Source organism: Spermophilus citellus (assembly GCF_964194105.1).
Source record: "Spermophilus citellus genome assembly, chromosome: 8".
NCBI classification, from domain to species: Eukaryota; Metazoa; Chordata; class Mammalia; order Rodentia; family Sciuridae; genus Spermophilus; species Spermophilus citellus.
In genome coordinates, this window is record NC_138189.1 from 3,353,320 (window position 1) to 3,377,824 (window position 24,505).

At 62.1% G+C, this 24,505-nt stretch overlaps 2 protein-coding genes across 3 annotated transcripts in view; one reads left to right on the forward strand and one right to left on the reverse strand.

The window, feature by feature from the left end:
- Positions 1–1,248: 1,248 nt before the first annotated feature.
- On the reverse strand, positions 1,249–14,415 carry LOC308654398 (uncharacterized protein). 2 transcript variants are annotated; one of them, XM_081303738.1, is made up of 5 exons: positions 13,467–14,357; positions 12,616–12,726; positions 11,033–11,189; positions 2,686–4,006; positions 1,249–2,374 (listed from the first exon to the last, which is right to left on the reverse strand). In XM_081303738.1, exons 3-4 carry the CDS (start codon positions 11,139–11,141, stop codon positions 3,195–3,197), a joined length of 921 nt encoding a protein of 306 aa, XP_081159864.1. In that variant the 5' UTR covers positions 11,142–11,189; positions 12,616–12,726; positions 13,467–14,357; the 3' UTR covers positions 1,249–2,374; positions 2,686–3,194. The 2 variants fall into 2 exon arrangements, 1 of the variants encoding a protein (XP_081159864.1); XR_014023265.1 differs by lacking the exon at positions 2,686–4,006 and having other exon boundaries at positions 13,965–14,415.
- ABLIM2 (actin binding LIM protein family member 2) overlaps positions 8,383–24,505 on the forward strand; it is a 134,746-nt gene continuing 118,623 nt past the window's right edge. Inside the window, exon 1 of the mRNA XM_081303723.1 lies at positions 8,383–8,539. Within this exon, the coding sequence (XP_081159849.1) occupies positions 8,530–8,539 (10 nt within the window). The 5' untranslated portion in view covers positions 8,383–8,529. The remainder of the gene's footprint in view (positions 8,540–24,505) is intronic.

Here is a 24,505-nt window from a genome sequence, read left to right on the forward strand (position 1 = left end):
GTGCAGGGCCAGTGGAAGTCAGGGTGCCTGCAGTGAGGGTGTCCTGCCACCAGGGGCAGCAGAGTGAGGAGACCGGGAGCCCCACCCTGGCCCTGAGTGGGGTGGCCCTGAGTGGGGTGGCCCTGGGGCAAGAGGGCCGTGGGCTCTGTCTCAGGAATGTGGGGGCCGAGACCCTCGGCCCAGGGTGCGAGCAAGGTGACAGCATTTGTTAGAGGAGCAGAAGGAAAGCGGAGCTCCTGTGGGGGAGGGGTCCGGGGAGGGTCCCTTCGGGGACTCCTGTCCGGGGTATCCATGTTGAGGTGGGGGTGGGTGGGTGGCCTGAAGAGCACAGGCTAGAGGCTTCCAGGAAGTGGGCCTTTGGGTCCAGCCACACCAGGGCACCTGGTGTCCCTGCGGTCATGGCTGCCCACCCTGATGGTACGCTCTGGGGGGCCTGGCCCTGCCTGCCTCCGCTCTGCCCCCTGCTCTCAGTAGCAGGAGGCAGGGTGACAAGAGAAGGAGCCTCTTGGAGCAGGCTGGGCTCGCTGTGCGCTGTGGGTGAAGCCGGGCGGCCTCGGCCCTGGCCCCCGAGGTCCCCCGCCTGGGTGGGAGGGACTGTGTGCGTCTCGGCTGCAGTTCTGTCCTCAGTGCACAGGGCCCGGCAAGGCCACCTTCACCCTCTCCTGCTTTTCCCATGGGGTTTCCTACCCTAACTTCCTCACCAGATCTTTGAGTCTGTCTACAGTAAGCTTTTCTTTGTACGAAATCCGAAGTACTTCTTAGACAGGACAGGGATCAGCTCACAGTCCCCTGGTGGTCCAGGTCCTGGAGTAAAGCACCTGTGCTCCTTGTCTGGACCCTCACCTCATCCTTCACCTGCAGCAGGTGCGTCTGGGGCTGCGAGGGGCAGGGGAAGGTGAGGCCACCAGCTCAGCCAGGCCCCTGGGGGCCTGGGGCAGTTACGGGTGTGGAAGCGGTGTGGTGGTGGGCTTTCCAGAGACACAGAACCAACAGAGACGGAGAGGCACAGGGGAGTGGCTGGGTGGGTGGATGGGTGGGCAGGTGGTGGATGGATGGGTGGATAATGTAGATGGATGGATGGAGGGGTAGACGGATGGTGGGTGGGTGGATGGATGGATGGGTAGATCAATCAATAGAGACTTATTTTAAGGGATTGGCTCCTGGGGCTGTGGGAGCTAGGAAGTTCAGACTCTGCTGGGCAGAATGGCGGGCCAGCTGAAAGGAAAGTGACCACAACACTCAGAGCAACCAAGAGATCTTTATTACAGCAGTGCAACAGAGGAGAAAAGCAAGAAAGAGAAGAGAGAGAGAAAGAGAGAGAGAGAGAGAGAGAGAGAACAAGAGAGAGACAGAGAAAGCAAGAGAGATAGCAAGAGAGAGAGAGGGGCCTGGCAGGAGGGAGTTTTTATAGCCCACATCTAATGAGGTCTCTGGGTCTGCAAGCTGCCTTGTTGGCACAAGGGGGTTACGAGTTCGACCTTGAGCAGGGGGTTGAGTGTTCAGCCTTGAGCGGGGGCTTGGGCGTTTGGGCTTGAAGACAATAGTTGATAAAGAACCAGACGGAGGGTTTGAGAGGACAGGTCATCCTGCAGCTAACTTTGTTTGGCATGCCCTGCAGACAGCTTACTCAGCCTGTCCTGCACCTAACACCAGCAACAGGCAGGAGTGAGCCCTGCAGACTTGAGGCACAGTCTCTCCCCTGGAAACCTGCTTTCCTTCTGAGCCTTCAACAGATTGGGTGAGGCCCACCCCATGATCGGGAAACCTGCTCGGCTTAGTCTCTCACTTTTTGTTCACCACACTGGCAGACACTCCCAGCCACCCCAGAGGAGGGACTGGATGGACAACAGCACGCAGCCTGCTAGAGATGACACAGGAGCTGACTGGCACAGGAGAGGCTCGTGCAGGGGAGGGACTCCTCGATGTGGCAGAAGCACATTGCCCAGGGACAGAGGCCAGAGGGAGGCCCGGCTCAGGGCCAGAGAAGCCAAGGACAGGGATGAGGAGGCCAGAGCAGAGAAACCAGAACTGTCAGGCCAGGGGCAGGTGGGACCTGCTGAGGAGCCAGGTCCACGGGGCGGGAACGTGGAAATTCCTCTGCGTGGAAATTCCTCTGTGCAGAACAACAGAGGGGTCCCCAGGGTACGACGGGGGGGGGGGGGAGGTGGAGGGCTCCAGTGAGTGGGAGAGGCGCCCCATGGACAGCTGTTGGAGTGTGAGGATCTGGGAGCCGCTGGGTCAGCTGGGAGGCGGGGTCAGGGCTGCTCTGGGTTTGACCTGAAGACCTGGGACGCTCCTCTCTGAGCTCCCCAGAGCTGCATGTGGCATTGTCCCGAAACCCCTCGGCGCCTGCTCCGGGCAGAGTGGCTGTAGCCTGCAAAGGGAAATCCCAAGGGGACTGCTGTGCTGTCCTGGGGGCAGTTCCGACCCAGTAGTCTCTCAGGCCAGGGCGAATTCTGCCCCTGCATAGCCCTGAGGGGCCTGAGGTCCCTGCCCTGGGAACTGAAGTGCTCAGCCCCAGGAGCTGAAGGATGCCAGGGCAAGAGGCCAGGCCCGGGAGGCTCCAGGACGATCTCCTGGAGAGCATCCCCCACCCCGCCCAGCCAAGAGGCCGCTTTTCTAAGGTGTAAAGCCACAGTCACCAAGGCCGTCCCTTTGTCATGCAGCCCACGCTGGCTAAAGCACCTGCAGGCTCTGGTTGAGGCCCAGATCAGTGGCTCCTGGCCTCCTGTTCCCAGCACAGGGGCTGCATACAGTAGGCACACCCGTGGCTCCTGGCCTCTGGGCCCTCTGCTCCTCTGTCTGTGGCCCAGCCACACAGGCCTTGCTCAGTGTGAGTGTTTCCAGAACGGCCCATACATTCTGCTTCTCTCCATCACTGAGACTGAACCATCTCTTGTGGTTTCTATGATGGCAAAACACAGCCAAGTCCACAGACCCCTCAGAGTCAACAGGCAGCTGCAGTCACAGAATAGACTCGGCCTGTGGGGACAGCCAAAGCACCGGTGACCGGGGCAGTCCCTGGCCCCCTCTAGCCCACCTGCAGGGTTCAGGTGAGCCACGCTGGGTGCTGGGGAGGTTGGCCCTGCATTTCAGAGAGAGGCGCGGAGCCGGGAGTGGCGTACTGTTTCACCCCTGGTTTCACCTGGCATGGCTCTGAATTATTGATCAGTTGGGAAGATCCCACAATGAAGTCACTTTTCATTTGTTTCTCCATCTGGCTGCAAAGCAAACCCACTTCTGGGCTGCATTTGGAGGTGCGGACAGGAAAAGGCAGCTTGCAGCTTTGGTGAGAGGATGTGATCATTCCCATCCAGAGCAGGGCTCTGGGCTCTGGCACTGCCTGCTGTCGGCCCCCCCACCCGGGCCTTGACCTGCAGGGTTTCCCGAGCTAGTCTTCCAGAGCGAACACAACCTTCCTGGCCAGGCCCCGGGTGAGCCCACAACATCTCGCTGCTGTCTACACAGCAATTTGTGGGAATCCTCGGTCCATGCAGGGAGGGTCTGTGCCTCCTGAGGTGTGGTGTGGGTGGGTGTGCCAATGGCTCGCAGGCTACTCCCTTCTTGCTGGAACCCAGGATGTGCTGAGACCCTGGGATGCACGGGCCTCGCCTTGCCTGGGTGTCAGGTGACGAAGCCAGGCTGGAAATGAAATTCAAGACAGTGATTGACAAGATGTTGACAGACAAGGCCTGGAGGGGGGGGGTCCCTGGGGGCTTCTCCAAGGAGGAACCTCTATCCAAGTCCAGGGGTGAGCTTGGTCGTCTAGGAGATGGGGCATCTGATGACCCAGGAGGCGAGGGTCTGTTGTGGTGGCCCATGGGCAGCTGCATCTGGCCATGTGTTTTGTGCTTGGCCCTGGACTCTTGGCCTCTGGGGACAACGACTGATTCAGGAGGCTGGTGCCCGAGGCCCCAACTCCTCTTCAGAAGGACACAGGTGCGTCCTGGCTGTTCTCCGTGGCGCTGGTCTGTATCTGGGCAGGCTGGTGCCTCAGTCTCCACATCTGTAAATGACAATAGGGTCCTCAGAGATGACACAAAACTCGCGGTCTGCTGCAGAGTGGCACCAGAACACAGTGGCCCTGGTCCTCCCTCGCCCGCCTCACCTGCCGTGGCCCAGGGGCGTCCTCTCAGGTGGAGTTCCACACCACCCTCTATCCCTGCCCTCTGCCCCAGGCCACTGTGGTGATGGCCATCCCACTGGGGCTCAGACCACACCTGGCCATCATGGAGGGTCTTCTGCCCCATGTAAGCAGCCTCTATCCCTCCCAGCCCCTTCTCCCCCCCAGCCTCAAACCCTGCATCAGCCTGGCCTGCCCTGTCCCCATACCAGGGGATGGCCCAGCTCTCCCTCTCTGCCCGGACTCACTTCCAGGGATCTCGGAGCCTTCCCAACCAAGCCATGCATATTTCAGGACCAGCGCCCCTGACTTTGAAGGAATGTAAGGGCCGCGATGCAGAGAGGCGCCTGGGCCTTGTCCTGGGCGCTGACCGTGAAAGGAAAGTCCTTGCCCACAGGTCACCAGGTTCTTGTTCAGGAAGCCACGCCTGGCCTGGCCCATGCAGCAGAACATTCCAGCCACCGGGACTGGCTGGGCTTGTGGGCTGAGCAGGGGCTCACGTATTCCGTGGACGTTTATGAAACCCAGATTTCCATTTACTGCCTGATCTTTAGTGACCTTCTTTGTGTTGCCAGGAACAGAACCCCAAATTTATAACCTGGTGCCCACAGGAAAGCAGAGTTTGGCTTTGGATGCCCCCTGGAGCTCAAATGGCCAGAGATCTAGGGCTGTCCTCTCCATCACAACCACCCATGTCCCATAAGTGGTTAGGATACTCTCAGAAGGGTGGGAGTAGGTTGTTCCCTCACCAGTCTCCAGGAGACTGGGGACTCTGAGCACCCTCTCCTGACTCCTATCACCTGCCTGTGGCCCTGGGTGTGCCCCCTGGCAGACCCAGCAGCCTTGACATCTTGACACTACTGCACTCCCAAGAGCCCAGAATTCAAAGGAGGAGAGCCAGGATCATACAGCAGGAGAGGGTGGTGCTACCTTTAAGTGATCCCCAGCCACGCAGGCAAGGCTGGTGGCCGTCCCCGGGAAGGACAGCAGGCCAGTGAAGCATCCTAGAGGTTCCAGGGGCCCTTCCGTTTAGAAAGCACCACGCCCTCTTGGCTCCCCAGAGCCACAGAGCCACCAAGTCATTCCCATGCAGCCTGTTTTCTGTCGCTATGGCAACACACCTGCGTGTGTTCTGTTCGCAGTGCTGGGGGCTGGGAAGTCCAAGCATGTTGTAGTGGCATCCCTTGGCATCTGGTGAGTCCTCGGGGGACATCATGACCTGGCTGAGGGCGTCCCATGTCAAGAGCAGCAAGCCGCTAGCTCAGTCTCTTCCTCTTCTCATAAAGCTCCTAATGCCACCGTGAGGCCCCACGTGCACGTCCTCATCTGACCAGCATCACCACCCAAAGGCTCCTCCAAAGCCCACCCACATAGGAATCTGGGGGTTCAGCTACAGGGAGTTTTAGGGACACATTCATACCATGCGCCTTCTCCAAGGCTGCCTAGCTGACCATGGCCTGCTCGAGGTCCAGGGGAGCACTAGACCCAGTGGGGTGTGGCAGTCCCCAGGCAGGGGCTATGGGGAAAGGCTTGTGCCGCCAGGGAGGGCCTGGGCCCAGGGTCACCGCCTGGACCTGCCTGTGAGCAGCAAAAGGACCCCAAGTGGGGGGTGTGGGGGCTCCCAAGGGTTCCCACATGCCTATGGGGATGGGCAGGGGTCATTCAGGACGTCCCATGGTGTGCCTCCTGCACCTGCATCCACCAAGTGCCAGCTGTTCTGAGTTCCTTCTAGTGGATTCCTCTTTCTCCCCTATGTTGGGGAAGGAATCCATGGTAAGTGCTGTATCACTGAGCATAATCCCAGCCCTGCAAGGGACACTTGAAGGGTCCTGTCTGACTGCTAGGCTGTCTGAGTTCTGGCGTCCCTGAGGCCCTGCAGGCCCACTACACCCCCTCTGCCAGGTCTTCTCACAGAGCGGCTGCCGCACTTTTCTATATAAATCATCTGACTTGAAAAACAAATTCTTGCCCGTTTCCTTCACCTGCCCAGGGCCCTGCCCAGAGAGGGTTTTTAGTAAACTGTTGAATGAATGAGATTGAATGAAATACACATGAGAACGGGCGGCTGAGCCTTGCAGGAGTTGAAGGCACACACCATTCTGTTTCAGTAACAACGATTATAATAATAACCATCATTTACTGCGTCCTAGTCGGGAGCTTGAAAGGTCTGACTGGTATTTCCCACTTAACACTTTAGCTAGCAATCCTCAGGGGCCTGCAATGTGCCTGGGAGGACAAGCAAACCCAGCAGAGAGGACAAGCAAGTGGCCTGGGTTGGCACCTGGTCCTGAGCAATATGACCACATGGAGCACTTGATTCAAATCGAATTCCCTGAGGGCCAGCCTCCGAGGGAAGCCGGAGAAGAAGCCTGGGTCGGTCCTGCCCTTCCACTGCTTGCTGGGTGACTTTGGGCAGGACCTCACTAGGTGCAGGTCCTGCGCATGAAAGAATCCGCCACAGGAGCCTGCCCTGCTTGAAGGTTCCTGCTCAGAGAGGCAGGCAGCTCCCCAGGAGCCTGGGGCCGTCCCACAACCCACCTGGGCCACCCAGCCCACCCCTGACTCACAGAGACCCTGCAAGGGGTGTGGGGTGTCCTGTGCCATCCTCCCCAGCCCATGGAGGCAATCACAGTCCCCTGCCTCTGGAGACACAGGGATTGATGCTTCTGTGGAGGGGGCCACAGAGAACGTCTCAAGGGGGCAGATAGGAGCAGGGCAGGTGCCAGCTTGCCTCAGGGGCTAGGGAAGGTGTGGCATCCTCCTCCCTCTTCCTCCTCTTGGTTTCCTCAGCAGGCGTCTGTGGAGTGCCTGCTGTGTCCCCAGGTGAGGCTCTGTGAATGACAACAGTGCATGCTGTGGAGGACTATGACCTCAGCTCACTCTGGGCATGCGTGAGCTCACAGTGCTCAGACTGTCCTACTAGACGCTTGCTGTTGCAGCCAAGGACAAGGTGCCCGTGGAGCAGGTGGAGAGGTCCCCAACAGGCCCGTGGCCCAGGGCCACTCCCACCTTTTGTTGTTGCTCCAGCGGGGTGGGGGGGTGGTCCTTCATTCCTGGGCTTCATATTAGCCCTGATGCACACAAAGGGAAGGGGCTAACTCAAGGTCACACCATGGAGGGGGAGCTGGGTTGGCCACAGGGTGCCTGACCCCTTTAGGGGTCCCTTCCATTACAAGCCTCTTGTGTTCTGGGCACAAACCCCAGGGGGCAGTGCTGGAGCCTATGGCCGTATCCCTAGGTTCTGGGGGGGATAGGGGCCTCTGGGCCTGGTCCTCTTTTGAAGTAAATGGATGCTGCTGAGAGTGGGAGGAATTTCTGTTCCTGCCTCAGCATTCCATCCAGAGTCCCAACTCTCTGTGTCCAACTCTCTCCATGGCATCTCCAAACAGCCCTGGCTGGTCCACGCAGAATGCCCTTGGCCCCTCCTCCCCACGCAGTAGCTGGTCCTGGAGGTTCCCCCTCCGGGCAGGCCTTGCTCTGCTTTTGCTCAGCCTGTCTCCTCCAGGCTCTCTGTGGCCTGCCTATGGTCGCTTCAGGCACCCAGAAGGGTCCACCTGCGCCTCCCTATTCCCTGACTCTCTTTCCTGTCCTGGATCCACGCCCTGCACTGGGCGCCTGACTTTAAGGAAGGGAGCCGGTCACCATGGGGCTGCGCTGGTGGGGGGGGGGGCTGCAACCCGGCAGGACGTGCCCGCTGCCCAGCGTGCGGCCCAGAACCCGGGCGCCAGGCAGACGGAAGCCTGCAACGCGTGGCGAGTCTGCGGGCAGCGTTGCTCGGGAAGCCTGCGTTCGAACCCCATGTTTGCCTCACTTAGAGAGGCAAAGCCGGCCGGCGCCTGCCTCCGCTTCCCCGCTGTCAACTGGGAACGCCGGCAGGTTGGCCCAAAGGCCGCCCACGACTCCAGACCTGCCCCGGGCTCGCTTTCTTCTGCGCGGCCCTGCTCGCGGCTCCGGGGCTCCCAAGAGCCACCATCCCGCGGACACCCCCCAGGCTTCGGTGACAGCTCTGCAGAGCCTGAAGAGCGATTGCGGGCAGCCGCCGCGGTTGTCTTCGGGCTGCGCCTGCGCGAGCCGCGGAGCCTGCCGCGACTTGTAGTCCGCGCGACCCGCGGCCGCGGTGCGAAGGCGGGCGGCGGGGGCGCGGCGCCTACACTTCCCAGGGTGCGCCCCGCCCGCGGCGCGGCACGGGGCGGGGCCTCCCGGAGGGGCGGGGCGGGAGGGGCGGGACCGGCGCGCGGAGGGGCTGCGGCGGCGCTGCGGGGCGGGCGCAGACTGTGTGTGGAGACGACCGGCCGGCAGGCGCGCGGAGGATCGCGCGGGCGCGGCCCCTGCGGGCGCGGCCCCTGCGGGCGGGAGTGTCGGGCGGCCGCAGCCCAGGGACCGCCCGACTCTTGACTGCTGCCGAGATGAGTACAGGTGAGTGAAGGGGACCGAGGTAACGGCAAGTCCCCGAGCTATACCCCGGTGCCGCGAGAGCTGGGTGACATTCTAAGGTTGCACCTGCAGCGTAAGGGGTAGTCGCCCAGCGGCTCCACCCAACTTTTGCTCCAGGGTTTTGCAGCCCAGAGGGTCGGCACGCAGACCCTTGTCCCCGCGCCCGGGGCGCTGAGCTCTGCGGCGCGCGCCGAGCATCCCCTTCTCTCCGCGCCGGCCCGGGTGGCTGCGCAGGGTTATCTGGTAGGTGCCACTCCTTTGCTTCTCTCATGGGTGTCTTAGGTTTTTCAGGCTGCAGAAAGCAGAATTTTCCGGAGAGGGGCTCAGAGCTATCGCAGTTCTAGTCACCAAGCGAGGTGCGATGACAGCCGGGCTTTGCAGCAGGGGGCGCCGCCCTTGCGCCGCTCCTGCAGCGCCTGGGTGGGGGGCGTCGGAGCCCTTGGCTTGCTGGGGCAGACCGCGAGTCCAGTTGTGTGTCAGGCCCTGTTCCATCTCTGTGCCTCCTCTCTGCAGCCCTTGGCCCCGTAAGTCCCAGGCTTGCTCTCCCGCCGCTCCCACCCACCGGAATCTGACAGTCTCTGCTGTGCTGGAAAACCCCACGCGCAGCAGCCCGTGAGTGCTGTATGCTGTTGGGGAAACCGGGGCCCAGAGCCCAGAGGCCTTGGTTGGAGGTTGTTTGAAGCCCGGTCGAAGATGCACCCTTCTGAAAGCCTCCTGGGGCGGGTGCTGTGACGACTGGGGCCTACATGCCCAGGCAGGGAGGGGCTGTCGCTCCGATTTTTCAGGGTGCAACTCGAGGTTCACTGGCTTTGAGTCACTTGGGCTACCGAAGCTGGGCTGAGCCAGGATTCGAATTCAGGGCTCCCTGACTTCTGTGCAATTTCCTCCAAGCCTGTCTTGCTACTGACTGCAGTATGGCCCTTGGCCATGGTGCAGAAACCAAGGGGGACAGCTGCTTTTCCCAGGGGAGATCAGAGGGGAAGGAATGACCATGTAGTGACAGCTCATTGTGGGCTTGGGGCTGGGGGGGCAGGGTAGGGAAAATGCTTCCAGGACCCCCTTTCAGGGGAGACTGTCCCCTCCCCCATACCTAACCCTGGATGGAAGGACTGCTCCTGTGGGCACTGAGAGCAAGTGGCAGGCTGCCGGAGGCGGAATCCTTTGGAAGAGGATTTCTGAAATGGCCAACCTGTTATCTGGAGGCGGCTGGGGAGGAGGCACCCTAAGTCTTGGCAGGACCTCCAGACATTTATCTAATGGCAAGTGGGGATAATGCCTGGGTGCGCACTGGGTAATTTCATGCTTTTTGTGACCATAATTGATACCTCTGGTCCCTCCTGTAATCAGAAGCCCTTGGAAGGAGCATGTGCACCGCCGCCCCCACCCCCATGTTTGTGGTTGTTGTCCCTGGAGAAGACCAGCCAGGAGTGTGGCCTTGGCACTGGGGGTGCCTTCGGGAGCATGGCTGAGTGACTTGGAAGTGTGTAGCCTTGGTTGCTGGGGGTGGGGACATGGTACAAGTAAGAAACTGCACACAGCGGGCCCTCAGGAGCTTAGTGGTCACTGCTGGTTGGCCAAGCCCGCCTCGGCCCTCCTGAGTTCCCTTTGGAGGGGGAGTGTGGGTTCTGTCCTGTCTACCTGTTGCTCACGCCTAGTGCTGGCCTAGCTGATTACACACATGGTAGTGAGTTCTCACCACACCCATCACAGGGGAGAATGGACAGAGTGGGCCCTACACTGGCGCATGGACTCCTATATCCACCACTGTGTCCATCTAACAGGGCAGAAGCTGCTACATACAACAGGGCAGGCTTCCCTGTGGCCCTCCCAGGACTCTGGGCTAACAAGGGTGGTGGGGCAGCAGCTGCTCAGATGGGCAAGGTGACCAGAGCCCATGGCAGCCTGTGCAGCCTTCCTGGGCCAGGATCCCCCTTCCTACAGGCCACCAGGACTATGTGTGACTTTGATCTGAGCACCCAGGCACCTCTGAGCTGGCCCTGATGTGGCACGCAGCTGTCTTGCTTACCTGTGGATTTCCAGGGGCAGGGACATTGTTTGGACAGTGCCGTGGCAATATGCAAAGAGATGGCTCAGTATCAGGCCTGGGTCCAAGTCCAGTACCCGCTGGGGGGCTCCTGTGCCTTGGTGTCCCCAGTGGTACAGTGAATGCCTTCAGCCCTGGCACAGCCCACACGGTGAGCCCACAGGTGACGACAGTGTGGTGGCACCTTTGTCACATAGTCATAATGGGCCAGGTGGGGCAGGAAAGATACCTCATCTGGAATGGGATGGGGACCCAGTGCCAGCACTGCCCCTGTGGGTACTGTAAGGCCCATGGTGCCTCTGAGCTTCAGTGTACCCCTGGGGCAGCTCCAGTCTGGCAGGTAGGATTCCCCAGGTGGGCAGAGGTCCGTGGTGTTGACTTGTTTGCATAACAAAGTGCCCCGTGCCACACAGTGTAAATGGCAAACTTACTTTTTGACAATGCCAGAACATGAAGACTGCAGTCGCAGTTTGTCAGGGTTGGTTCCTCTTCTCCTTGGCTTATAGATGGCCTCTTCTCCCTGGGTCCTCGCATGGCCATCCCTGTGTCGTGTCCTGATCTCCCCTTCTTGTGAGGACACCTGTCAGACTGGACGAAGACCCACCCTAGGGACCTCCCTTTACCTTAACAAAGAGTCCTCACACAGTCACATTCTGAGGTGCTGGGGCCTAGGACATCAACTTACGGATTGGGGTGCAGGGCCAGATGGAGGGCCTGGGAGACTGGCTCAGCTGTCTTGTGCTGCGCTGCAGAGGACCAAGGATGTTCCAGGCCACATCCACCCACCTGCCCAAGGGGAACTGAGGCCTGAAGAAGGAAAGAAATCATCCAGAGGCAAGGAGAGGAAGTGACTTGGCTGGACCTGAGCCAGTGTGGCCAGTGTGGGCCAGGGCTTGGAGCAGAGACCCACACTTCACCTAACCCCGGAGTGGACCATGATAGAGCCGCAGAGAGGTACACCTCAGTATAACTAGTAACAGCAAAATGCTGAAGACCACTGAGCTGTGGGGGAGAGTTGGACTTAGCCATTCCCTCGTTTCCTGAGTGTCCTGTGGAGGCCTCGCTCCAGCCCTGGGGTTCTACCGACAAAGACAGACAAAAACCAGACCTCTCCTGATACTACACCTGGTGGGCATGGGAGGCATCTATAATCAACAAAGTAGTTTGCTACTTTCTAGGATCAATTTTGAGTTTGATGGACTCTTGGAAATTTAGCCCGACTGTTCCAGAAAAGGGAGCGTCCCCTGCCACATGCAGAAGCCACCTGTTCACTCCCCTGGGCTCTCAGCACTGGGGTTTGGGAGCGCTCTGAGCTGGTGAGGGACAGCAAGGCCAGGAAGGGGCCTATCTCATCACTCCTTTAACAGAGCCGCCGGTCAGGGCCAGCAGACTGCAGTTGCTGGCAGTAGCAGCTGCTGGGTGTCTGGACTGCTGGCTCCGTGCTCACCGGGCCTGGAGTTCCCTGCAGTGCCCAGCCCCTCCCTTGCGCTCCCTGGTAGGCCCCCAGCTCCCCTGGACTTGGCAGGTCCTGTCCCCAGGTTGCTGTTCTCGGGCTCACATCTGGGCTCTGCTACCCACCTGTTGCTCATCCAGCCCCTCTGGGCTTCCATCCAGGGCCACCTCCCCTGGGTCTCGGAGAGTTGCAGGGCAGGGGTACAGGTGCTCAGCAGCCCCTGCCTGGCCTGGGTAGAGGCTCAAACCACAGTTGAAACAGCTGCAGTGGGAGATGGGCCGTGCTCAGCAGAGGCTCAGTGCTCTGGTGGTGATGCATGGGTCTGTCTGGCCGTCGGGGGACCAGCAGGGGGTCAGCCAAGGCCGCACCCTGGGCTCCAGGTGTACACAGTTGCCCAGGCCTGGGAAGCCGAGGCTGCTGGTGTCTGGCAGAGCAACCTCAGTGCTGTGGCCTCTGCTTACTCAAGTGTCCCCATTGCCACCTGGCGGGTGTGTCTCGGGTGTCGGGCAGCACCCAGGTGGGATGGGCTGAGTGAGCCTGGGTCCTGGCCAGACCTCATACCTGCCTTCTCCAAGGATCCTCTCACGGCCTCCTGGGACATTGTGGTGGCCCCACTTTTAGGTGGAAAAATCCATGCCCGGGAGGTCCCATCCGTCACCTGGCGTCAAGGACCTGTAAGGGGTGGAGGCCCGGTTGGAATCCCTGGGCCTGGCTCAGCCTGGCTGTGACTCCCTGCCTGAGCGGGGCTCTATCTGTTGTCCCCTTCCGGCTTCAGCTGTAGCCGTGGCACCTCGTCAATGTGTGGCCCCCCATGGTGCTCCTTGGTGGGGGTGCACACCGCTCCTCAGGGAGCCACCAGCACCCTTCCTGTTTCCCAGGACTGCACCCAGCCAGGAAGGCAGAACCAGGCTGATCTCCCGCCACCTTCCCTGCCCCCACAGGGTGGCTGCTGGGTCATCATGTGGCCCGGGGACCACGCGAAGACAGCTCAGACAGGGAGGGATTCACCACGTTGGGCTCCTATTGGCCTCCATGACCTTCACCCTCTGGTCCCAGCACTCGCCGCCTCACCTGGGGTCCTCAGGTCCCCTGGGTCCTGCTCTGGCTGAAAGGCAGCAGTCCCAAGGCCTGGGCCTCTCCTCGATCCCACAGCCCAACTCACCTGGGGGTCCCAGGGCTCCACCCCCACCCTGCCTGGACCTCTGAGTGACCTTGGCTAAGTCATCTTCCCTCCCTGTGTCTGAGTGTACCCTTCTGTGAGGACAGGGCCATCCTGGGGTGTGACCCCCATTCCTCTGGGCTGGAGGCTGACATCAGCTCAGGGAGCTTGGCTTTCCCATCCGACTGGGAGCCACGGGGCTCTGACCTGGCGCCGAGGCTCCCTGGTGAGGGAGGCACCTGTCCCCCCACACCTGAGCAGGAGCGCAGTGGCCGGCTCTTGGCCTCAGTGAGGACCAGCAGGTGGGCTCACTTTGGCTTTGTTCTGGTCGGCAAGCAGCTGGCCCTGTGGGCGTCAGGGCTGGTCCTGTGGCTTCCCACCCTGGTGGTGCCCAGGCGGGGTGAGTGGGTGTGTGATACGCAGGAGTGTTGGGGACAGTGCCGCGGTGGCCTCATGCTGAAGATGCCCGAGGACAAGGGCAGCTGGCTGGCGCGGAATGTGGTGGCTTCTTGGTCCCCGCCCAGGCTCCCTTTCCTGCTGTGGGCGGTGTCCACTCAGCTGCGTGTGTCCTGCCCTTTGCCTCAGTTTCCCCCTGAATGCCTGCTCTGGGGACTGCTGAGTGGGTGTCAAGGGCCTGGGCCTAGCAGGCACCAGGAAGCCGGCAGGAAGTCCAGTCCCAGGGCCAGCGCCCTCGTTCACTAGGAGACCGCCCTGAAGGGGCAGTGTGCCAGGTCCTCTGTGGATCGCTTACCCCTGAGCTGGAAAGACAGCTCGTCCTCCTCTCGCCCGGTCACTCCCGGCCCAGCCTTATGCAGCCTGTTTACACCTCCCTGCTCTCCCGGGAGCTACCCAGCTCCAGGGGCATGCGCAGCGCTGTCCTTGGTGTCCTGGTGAGGCGTGGTGCTTTGCGTCATTGTCTCCTAAGCCCAGCTCACCGCAGGCAATGACAGTGGCCACCCTCCCTCTGCACGGAGCGCACGCTGTGTATCTGGGCTTCAGGTTCTTCATGCTTAGGAGCAGGGGCTGCAAGATGACCCACGATCACTCCAGCCAGCGGGCCAAGGAACCAGTGTGGGTCACTGCCCCAGCCATGGCAGGACTCCTCTCCTGCTGGTGTCTGTCCTCAGGGTGGGGCGGGGCCTTGTGCTCACATCCCTCCTGAGAGCCACACAGACTACCTCATCCAGAGGTGCCTCGCGGACACCTGTCGGGGGAAGATGGATGGCACTGGGTCTTTCTCCGTAGGCCCTGTCCCTCCAGGGCAGAGGGCTGGTCTGGAAGCATGGAGCCCCACTTCCTGCCCTGCATGGGGCTGGGCGAGCTCCTGGGGAGGCTGCAACCCCAGAAGCAAAGGGAGGTGCCATCTGCAGGCTAGGAGGTGCCAGTGTGCTGGCTTGAGAGGTGGGACAGGGTGGGGTCACTGTGAAGCTGCCACGCCCCAGGGGCTCCCATGGGGCCCAGATATGGTGTGGCCTCAGCCTGGGTCCAGGCCTCCCCTTTCAGACATCGGCAGCCCCCTGGGGGCTCAGGGCTGTTCCGGGTGCTCCTGCAGACCCCAGCAGACTACCCGTACCCTAAGCTGGTCGCCCATACTCCTCTGGAGTCCTCCTCCTCCTCCTCTCGAGGTCCTGGCAGTGCTCGGCAAGGACTATGAAGATTTCCAGTGCTCAGGGCCTCGGGGGCCCTCCCATCTGCACTCAGGGCTCAGAGGACTTGCTCCTGGTCCTGCGGCTGTGTGTCCTGAGGCTGTGGGCTGCCCTCTCCTGAATGCCTCCTTTCAGGTGTGTGGGGGCTGGAGATGGTCCCCCAGAACTGTCTGTATGTTTCCTTACTTGGAAAACTGATCTGTCCATGTGACCACATTAAGGACCTCAGCGTGGGGACCTTATTCTGCGTTACTTAAGCGAGCCTGGAATGTAATCACGAGCATCGTCGTTGATGAAAGGCAGGTGGTCAGAGCAGAGACTGAGCTCTGGGGACAGAAGCAGAGCTGGGCCAGGAGCCGCTGAGCTGTGGGCTCTGTGGATGGGAAGGGCTGGAGCCGAGGGGCCAGACAGCCAGGCGAGGAGAGGGGCCTGCGAAGGCCAGCACGGCTGCGCGTCAGCACCTGGAGGTGCAGGTCGGCCTTCTGACCCCAGAGCGGAGGAGACTGCCACCGTAAGCCACCACATCTGAGGTAGCCACCACGTGGAGTGTGGTGGCTTCTTGGTCCCCACCCAAGAAATGGCTCCCAGCCCACCTTCCAGGGCCACCACTGGGGATGGGGAGGCCGACTGAAGATTGTCCCCGAGCCCCCTGGTTCAAAGCCCTCATCATGTCCATGACAAGTCATCTTGGCCACCTGGAACACTTGGAGCCCAGCGGTCTGCGGAGCTCCAATTGGACCCCCCTGCAGGCTCCTGCCCCACCCCTGTCTCTAAGGCCTTGCTGCCCGGCTCCCGGAATCGGTCCCCGGGTCTCATGGAGCGTAGATAGCCCTAGCCGGTACCAGGGGTCAACAGAGAGCCAGGAGGCCAGGGGCCAGCCGGACGCGTGTCCTGGGTCAGGCATGTCCCCCCGAGGGCCAGTCTGTCCTCAAGGGCCCTCCAGCTCGTGGTCGTGTGGGTCAGTGGGGGCTTGGGGCAGCAGGACTGTGCTGGACAGGCTGGGAGTGGGCAGTGTGCACTGGGGCCACGCCCTCCGGGGCTCTGCACCACCTACTTCAGGAGAAGCAGCATCTGTGGTTCTAGAAGTGGGTCCTGTGTGCTGAGCTCCTTCCTTGACGTGGTAAGGGTGACAGGGACACCAGGAAGGCTCTGTCCCCTCCTGGGGAGGGCAACATGGATGGGCAGGTCATGTGTGTCACCAGAACCAGGCAGAGGACAGAAAGGGCAAAGCAGGAGGAGTGCCTTCCACCTGGCTCCAGGGAGGGCTTCCTGGAGGAGGAAGCTGGGCCCAAGGCCGAGGCCTGAGTGTGAGCAGAGCCCGGGGGCCTGAGTGTGAGCAGAGCCTGGAGGGGCCTAAGTGTGAGCAGAGCCCGGGGGCCTGAGTGTGAGCAGAGCCCGGGCGCCTGAGTGTGAGCAGAGCCTGGAGGGGCCTGAGTGTGAGCAGAGCCTGGAGGGGCCTGAGTGTGAGCAGAGCCTGGAGGGGCCTGAGTGTGAGCAGAGCCCGGGGGCAGGGAGCCCTGCACCCAGAGGCTGTGGGAGGGGAGGAGGAGGCCCAGGGTGCAGTGGCCTCCAGGGCAGCCCAGGTGGAGGCGCCACAGTGCCTGGAGGTCCAGCTGGGAGCCAGCGGTGGGCTTTGGTGGCAGGCCCAGAGCCACAGTCCCCAGTCAGCCCTTCTCAGTTCCCTGATGCACCCGGATCATGCCCAAACAGGCTGGGGGCCCGAGGGCCTCTGTGACGCAGCTTCCTGTTCACAGTTCCCCTAAGGATGGACCGGCTCTACTCCAGAGGCCGTCTCCTCACCTGCCCAGTGTCCGGGGGGCGGGGGCGGGAGGGGGTGGGGGTGGAGTTGCCGCCGGGATCACGCGTGGCTTCCTCACGCACAGCCCACCTGCAGCAGGAACCCCACCATGCCGCCCGCAGTGTGCATGGGAGAGCCCAGTGTCCACCAGGACCGCCTCCCGGCCCCCTGCTCTGATCCCCCTGAATGCACGGCCTGGGCACGTAGGGAGCATGAAGCAGGGCTGGGGTGGGTCGGTGGGAGGGCACCGGGTCCCGTCCCACAAACCAGTGGATGTGGCCTCCCCGGGAAGCCTCCCAGTGACCCGGGTGGGCCAGGTGCCCACTCCCTGCTGGTCCTCTCCACAGCGCGGCCACCAGGACAGAGACGGATGGCACAACTTGCAGTGATTCCATGTCCCTGAGGGTCAGCCAGAACAGGAGCTGGGACGTCGGCCAAGGAAGGGACAGTGGTAGCTTCTGGGAGGACTGTCCTCTGGCGTGGCACTGCCCCTGTCCTCGGGAGTTTGGAGCTGGTGGTGTCCAGCGGGACCTTGACATTCCCCTCTCCTGGGACATGGGGTCCTGACTGGCTATTCTTGGGGAAGGACAGTGCTCAAGAGTAGAGGCAGGTGCACCTGCTGGTCAGCACCTTTGATGGCCCTGACTGTCTGGAGGCTCAGGCCCTAGCACTGAGGAGGAGGCCTTGACGCCATACAGTGAGCACACAGGGGAGGGGGGTAAGGGCAGCAGAGTGCCTCCACTTGCAGTTCTGGAGGCCAGAGTCCAAATCCAGGAGCACTGGACTGACTGCACCATGGGGCTGGGCAGCGACCTACTCAGGACTAGGAAGACGCCATCCTCACCTCTTCATGCCAGGGTGGCTGCCAGCATTCCCTGGCTTGTGGCTGCATCACCGCCCTCCAAGGCAGCACCTGAGAATCCCTCTGCCCCGTCCTCTCTACTCTGTCTTCAGGAGCTTGTCCCTGGGTGCGAGGCTTCCTCTGCCTCCTTTTCACAGGACACGTGACTGCTCCAGGGCCACCAGATGATGCAGGATGAGCTCCTCCCTGTGTCCTCAGCTTGGACACACCTGCAGAGCCCCTCCTACCACACGAGGCCCTGGTCACTGGTCTGGGAGCAGCAGGAGGGCACCTCTCAGGGCTGTCATCCAGCTGACCCCAGGCGCCTCCTCAGAGCCTCTCTCTGGAACGTGGCTGGTGTATCCAGAGCCACCGGCTGCAGGCGCTGTGTCCCCCACCGTGCCAGCAAGTGGCCAGAGAACCCTGGCCAAGCAAACGGCCACCCATCCACAGCTGAGGCTCTCCGACTCCTGAGGTCGTGGGACCCAGGTCGCGAGGGTCTGAAGAGCTTGTCTGCGGATTGTGTTGACTTCCCTATCAGAAACTAAGCCAGAAATTAAAAATGTTCAGAGAAAAAACCCTTTGTGTGTTAACCTCAGAGCATCTTTACTGGGCTGTGGCTCCGCCCCACAGTCTTGCAAGTCGCCTTCATATCTGGCTGAACAGTGGGCAGTGGGACTTGGATGTCCAGCTCCGTGTGCAGTCACAGAGTCTGTGTTGTGCTGTCGCCAGCCGTGCAGCTGCGGAAAGTGCATTGCAGTCTGGAGAGATGACTCAGCCGGCGCTCCAGACCATAACGAAAGGCCTGACGGTATTTGCTTCTAAAGAAGGAAGGTTTATTTTGGCTCACAGGCTTGGAGGTCTTAGTGCATGATCAGCAGACCTGTTGCTTTAGGCCCCTGTTGGGGACGCTGGGTGGCCATGGTGGGGAGCAGTGGCAGAGTGAGGAGGAAGGGCCGGGTTCCACTGTCCCCTTTAAGAGCATATCCCAATGACCCCAGAACCCCCACTAGACCCCACCTTCTGAAGGTTCAGCCTTGCAGTAGCACCACCCTGGGGTCAACCCTTCAACACATGGGCCTTTGGGGACAGTCGACATCCAAACTGCAGCACCGACAAGGAAATAACACTCTGCCTTATCATGATGGTGATCTCAACCCCACTGAGCCCCTCTAGGGGTCTTGGGGATTTTCAGGAATCACGGGGCCATATTTTGAGAACATCTGATAAAGAATGAAATATTATGCAGTCCTTAAAAAGAGTTTCAGGAATTAGTAAAATGTGCACGTAGGTGCTGGAGGTGGATGAAGAATGCGGGATGTGCACATCATGTACAGCTGGGTCTCTGCAAAATATCCAGAGCAGATGCCTTAGAAGAAAATATATCAAAACTCAGTAGCAGTCTGGGCGACTCCTCTCCCTTCATTCCCAACGCCTCACCCTTCTTGTTGGTTTCAAGGATGTGTGAGTGACAGGGTTTGGCTGGATTCTAGGTCCTCGGGCTGCTGCGTTAGTGAGCAGCTGTTGGGCTCCCTGCTCGTGGCTGGCCTCGCCCCAGGGGTAGCTTCTGTACCGGTGAGGTAGGGCCTGAGCAGTATGGAAATGTGACAGTGCGGGGTGTGCCGTGTGAGCTCTGGTGGCATTTAGCAGACGGTTAACAATGAGGAGTTCTGCCCCGCGTGAAGCCCGCATTGCCAGAAGCCCCAGAGTCGTGTCCTTGGCAGGAGAGCTGCCCCTGGCAGGGCCCCAGCAGAGAGCTAAATATATCCTGGGAGTGTGCGGCCACCGCAGGCACCCCTGCAGCTGACCAGCGTGGAATCCAAGGCAGCAATTGATTTATCTCCTGAAAATCAATGCGGCCATTGATGGGGCATCTAGTGGCCGGCCCAGTGGGAGCTGAGTGGCCTTGACCCTGCACATCCCAATTAGCAGACCAGACGGGTGCCTGTGCCAAGGTCCTGGTGCTGTCCAGTGGGCAGGGGGGCAAACCCGCCTGCCTGGCTGGGCTCTTGGAGCACACCCAGGCTGCCTGCCCGAGGGCGCGTCCCCGATGGGGCTCAGAACCCTGGGCAGTGGGCAGTGGCTTCTGTGCCTGGTGAAAACACCCCTTGGGTTGGGGGTTTGTGCTCCCAGCTGCCTGGAGCTCCTTGGCACCTCTGAGCCCTGTACCCCACCCTGCGTCCCTCACTCGGCCGACAGCGGAACACGGAGGCCAGCCTCCCTCCAGATGGTGCGGGTCTGTGCTCAGCAGGGGAGCTGGCCCTGCCTGCAGCCCGCTTCTGTTCCACGCCTGACCTCCCAGGCCGGCCTCCTGGTCCCCAGCCCCCGACCCTAGGCTGGCCTCCTGGTCTCAGCCTCCCCCCCAGGCCAGCCTCCTGGTCCTCAGCCCCTGCCCACCCCAGGCCAGCCTCCTGGTCCTCAGCCCCTGCCCACCCCAGGCTGGCCTCCTGGTCCTCAGCCCCCCACCCCAGGCCAACCTCCTGGTCCTCAGCTTCCCCCCCAGGCTGGTCTCCTGGTCCTCAGACCCCCACCCCCACCTCAGGCCGGCCTCCTGGTCCTCAGCCCCCCCTACCCCAGGCCAGCCTCCTGGTCCTCAGCCCTCCCCCCAACCCCAGGCCAGCCTCCTGGTCCTCAGCCTCTCCCCCAGGCCAGCCTCCTGGTTCTCAGCCCTCCCCCCCACCCCAGGCCAGCCTCCTGGTCCTCAGCCCCCCACCCCAGGCCAGCCTCCTGGTCCTCAGGGGATGGCAGAGGGATGACATCATCACAGGGAGGGAAGGGTGGGGTGGGTGCCAGAAGAGACAACCAAAAGCCCCCTCCCTTTTCATGCCTGAACTGGGACCCTCAGCCCCCAGGCTGTGCTCCTTGGTAAGAACTTCTTCCTAGAAATTGGAGTCTGGAGGTCTTTCCCACATCAGGGGCTCTGGGGACCATCTGCTCTGAACTGTGACACCTCTTTCCACCTGCAGAGAGGACCCCTGAGGCCCCGTGGGTCTCTAGAGGGCTGTGCTCTGGATCCGGGGCAGGCGCCCAGCCTCAGCCTCCTCTCTGGGTCGACAGCCTGCGGGCGTCCTCCCTCCTCCACCTCGGCCTCCTCTAAGCCTCACCCCAACCTGCCTCTCCCAGCAGCTGGCGAGTCACACTCGAGTGTGCCCATGCCTGGCAGGGAGTCCGAGGGGCCTGAGAGAGTCCCCCTCTGCAGCAGGTGGACAGAATGTGGTGGCAACGCTGGGCCGGAGCAGGGCTCATGAAGCTGCCTGTGACAGAAGTCCTGGCAGGTTCCTGGAGGAGGTGACATCCTGTCAAGTGGGAGTTGGCCAGATAGAGGGCAGGGAGCAGGGCTGGCTCTCAGGGGGCCCAGTGGGAAGCGAGGGCCCAGGGCCGAGGCGGTGCCAGCCTCTGGGCTCCTCTGTCCCCCGCCTGGTGCTGCGTGGCTCTTGTGATGCTCTGAGGACCCGGCCTCAGGCCTGGAGGAGGGGTGAGGAGGGGACCCAGGTGCCGCGAGAGGCAGGTTCCCAGGCCTTGGTCACTCTGGTACAGTGGGTGGGGCCAGGGAAGCCTGTCCTGGGCTGGTGGCCCCTCCTCACAGGGGATGCTGGCTGAGCCCGGTGGCGATGCTGGTGTCCGGGCCTTTCAAGACGTCCAGCCATGGACTGACCAGGGGAGGTGCTCAGGCCGGCATGGCCAGGGCCAAGGGAGGGACCGGGAGAAAACCAAGTCCCTATGCCTCCTGCCTGTCGGCTGGCTGTTTCCCTTGCCCCAACCCCCACCCGCCCCTAGAACTAGGTCCCTCCAGAGCCAGCAGGCTGACTGCCCTCTATGACCCGGGGGCTCCTTCCAGCCCATCAGGAATGGACAGCGCTGCCCTCCGGATGCATAAGAGGGGACATGCCCCTCAGCTTCGCACCCCCAAGGGAACACACCTTTGTCCAACTGCCAGGGAAGGTGTGGGTGGTCCAGGTGAGGCCTGGGCTCCCTCCCCGTCCCCTGTGTAGCGGCAGTCACACCAGCGGCCGGGCCAGCCGTGCTGCCAGCCTGCCTCCTGAGTGCCCTTGGCACTGCCCTCCAGGGGCACTTTGAGGCTCAGGGACGGCAAGTGCCATCATGAAGCCAGGTAGTGGGACGTGTGCCCTGGGCACCTGGAGGCACACAGCCACCCCCGGGCTTCCCTGGGAACTGGGTGGGGCCTCTGTGCTGGCCCCAGCTGGGCAGTGTCAGGGTGGCCACACGGGGCAGGCAGAGCCCCTGTCCTTGGGGAGAACGGTCCAGAGGCAGAGTCTGGCAGAGCAGGCCCCAGAATAGCCGTGTTCAGGGCCCGTGGACTCTGGGACGCAGGGAGGGGACCCTGGCCGCCTCCTGGCCCTCCCTGCCCCAGTTCTGGGAAAGAGGTCGGCTGTGCCAGGAATAGAACCTTCTGTTTCCTGAGGGGCCACCTGACTCTGGGCCCGCGACCAGCAGCGAGGCCCTCAGTGCTGGCGTCGTGGCTGGAGGGAGGTGGGCTGGCCACCGGCCACCTTGCCAGTGTCAGGATGCCGTCCATGGACAGTGCCTTGCCCTGCCGTGCCCAGCAGCCCCATCCCCTGTCCACGAGCTCGGCTGCCCATGGGCGCTGAGTGTCTCCTGTGGTGCCATGGGCAGGCCTCCTGGGCACGTTCCCTCTGCCGTCCACACAAGCCCAGGGGGGACATCTGGGGGTCTTGAACACTTGGTCCCAAGCGGGCCTGGTAAGAGGTCTCCAGACGGAAGCCTGGACAGACATGGCCTGCCCCGGGCTCTCCTGCTTAGGCCTCGGGATCAGCCGCACAAAGAGGACATGTGGGTAGATTCGCTCCAAATGAGGGGCTCCCTGCTCTTGGCACCCCCACCCGCCTGAGGTGGGAGCTGGGTCATTTAGATATCCACTCCTGACCCAAGTCCCACGGTGTTCCTGGCAGGGCCACGTCCCTGGGTGCCCAGGAGCTTCTGGCGAACAGAAATGAATTGCGGGGAAGCTCGAGGGGGCCGTGGCCTTGGCCGGCTGGGGAAGAGGGCTGGTGACAACCGCAGGTCATGACTGGGGCCTGGGCCTGGGCTTCTGGCCCTAGTGGACATCAGAGCTGCTGCTGGCTCGGGCTGGCCCTGCCCAGAGCACTCGGGTGTCCACAGTCCATTAGACCTACTCCAGAACCGCACAGCACGCGGGGCTCCAGGGGACGGGCAGAGGGTGGCCAAGGCCAAGGCCAGAAAGAAGCCAAACTCTAATTTGAAGTCAAGGCTGAGTGTCCCCTTCCTGGGCCCTTTGCACCACCCCAGGGTCCTGTGTAGAGGAGGATGTGTGGACAGGGGAGAGGCCAGGCGGGGAGGGCCGCAGGGGCGGAGACAGGGGCTGGAGGTCAGCCTGAAGGACCTGGAGGCGTCCCCAGGGCAGCAGCCCTTGCTGTTGGTGTTAATGAGGGACGCAGTTCTCAAAGGCACTGGGGACGCCACCCAGGCCTCCTCCGCACTGACTGGGTCTGAAGGTGCTTCCCCGCTCCTGGGCCCCTGGACTAAGGCCGGGGCCACCACCTCCGTCTTAAGGGAAGCTCTTACGTCCTTGGGCCCAGCTCACAGCCGGCGCCCACTCTGCTGCCCGCTAAGGGCCTCAACTGGAGACCGCTGCCTCCCCTGGGTGTTACTCCAACTTGCAGGTTCCCCGGTGAGCTTCATCCTCCTGGGTCTCATCGTGGGTAGCTCTGGTGGCCTTTGGGGAAGGTGTGTGACTGGTGGGCCTCACCACGGGGAGACGGCCACCTGCCCGTGCCACTGCAGCACTTCCTCCTGGCCTTGAACCGCTTGCATTCTTAACCCAGAGCCTGGCCGGGCTGCCTGCCCTCCTCCAGGCACCTGGTCCTGAGTTTCCACGGCACCCAACCCTCTCCCCCCATCTTGATGGCAGCTGTGCGGTTCCCGGCGGGTCCCCCGTGGGTTCCCCGTGGGTTCCGGGTGGGTTCCCCGTGGGTTCTGGGTGGGTTCCCTGTGGGTTCTGGGTGGGTTCCCCGTGGGTTCCCTGTGGGTTCCCCGTGGGTTCTGGGTGGGTTCCGGGTGGGTTCCCTGTGTGTTCCGGGTGGGTTCCCCCGTGGGTTCTGGGTGGGTTCCCTGTGGGTTCTGGGTGGGTTCTGGGTGGGTTCCCTGTGGGTTCCCCGTGGGTTCCGGGTGGGTTCCCCGTGGGTTCTGGGTGGGTTCCCCGTGGGTTCCGGGTGGGTTCTGGGTGGGTTCCCGGTGGGTTCCCGGTGGGTTCCGGGTGGGTTCCCCGTGGGTTCTGGGTGGGTTCCCCGTGGGTTCTGGGTGGGTTCCCCGTGGGTTCCGGGTGGGTTCCCCATGGGTTCTGGGTGGGTTCCCCATTGGTTCCCCGTGGGTTCTGGGTGGGTTCCCCGTGGGTTCCCCGTAGGTTCCCCGTGGGTTCCCTGTGGGTTCCCGGCGGGTGCTGTGCCCACAGTCCCCCCTTCACCAGCTGGGGAGTGGCTTGTCTGTCTTGGTCAGGTTTCATGTTATTTACTGGGAGGAGATACGCACAGCGTCAGCACTTACCGCGTGTGTTGGTAAGCACAGCTCAGGGTGTGGGGCTGTCCTCCTGGGCAGCCATTGCCACCGCCAGCCTCGGAAACTTGGTCCCATTAAATGCCGACTCCGCAGCCCCCAGCCCCTGGCACCTGCCGATCCCTGTGGACTCGACTATCTGGGGACTGCATGAGCAGAACCCTGTGGTGTTTGTCCTGTGACGGCCTGGGTCACTTAGCACAGGGTCCTCAGGGTCCAGGCACGTTGTGACCTGGGTCATGCCCTTCCTTTTCAAGGCTGAGGAGGGCCGGGATGTGGGGGCCAAGGGACACCTGCCCTGCTTCACCTCTCGGCTGTCTTGAACGATGTCACGGTGGACACATGTGTGCCAGTACCTGCTGAGTTCCTGCTTGTCACCCTTTGGGGCATATCCAAAGGGTCACGTGGTGGCTCTGTGCTTGAGTGTGAGGGACCCCCATGTCATTTTCCTCGGG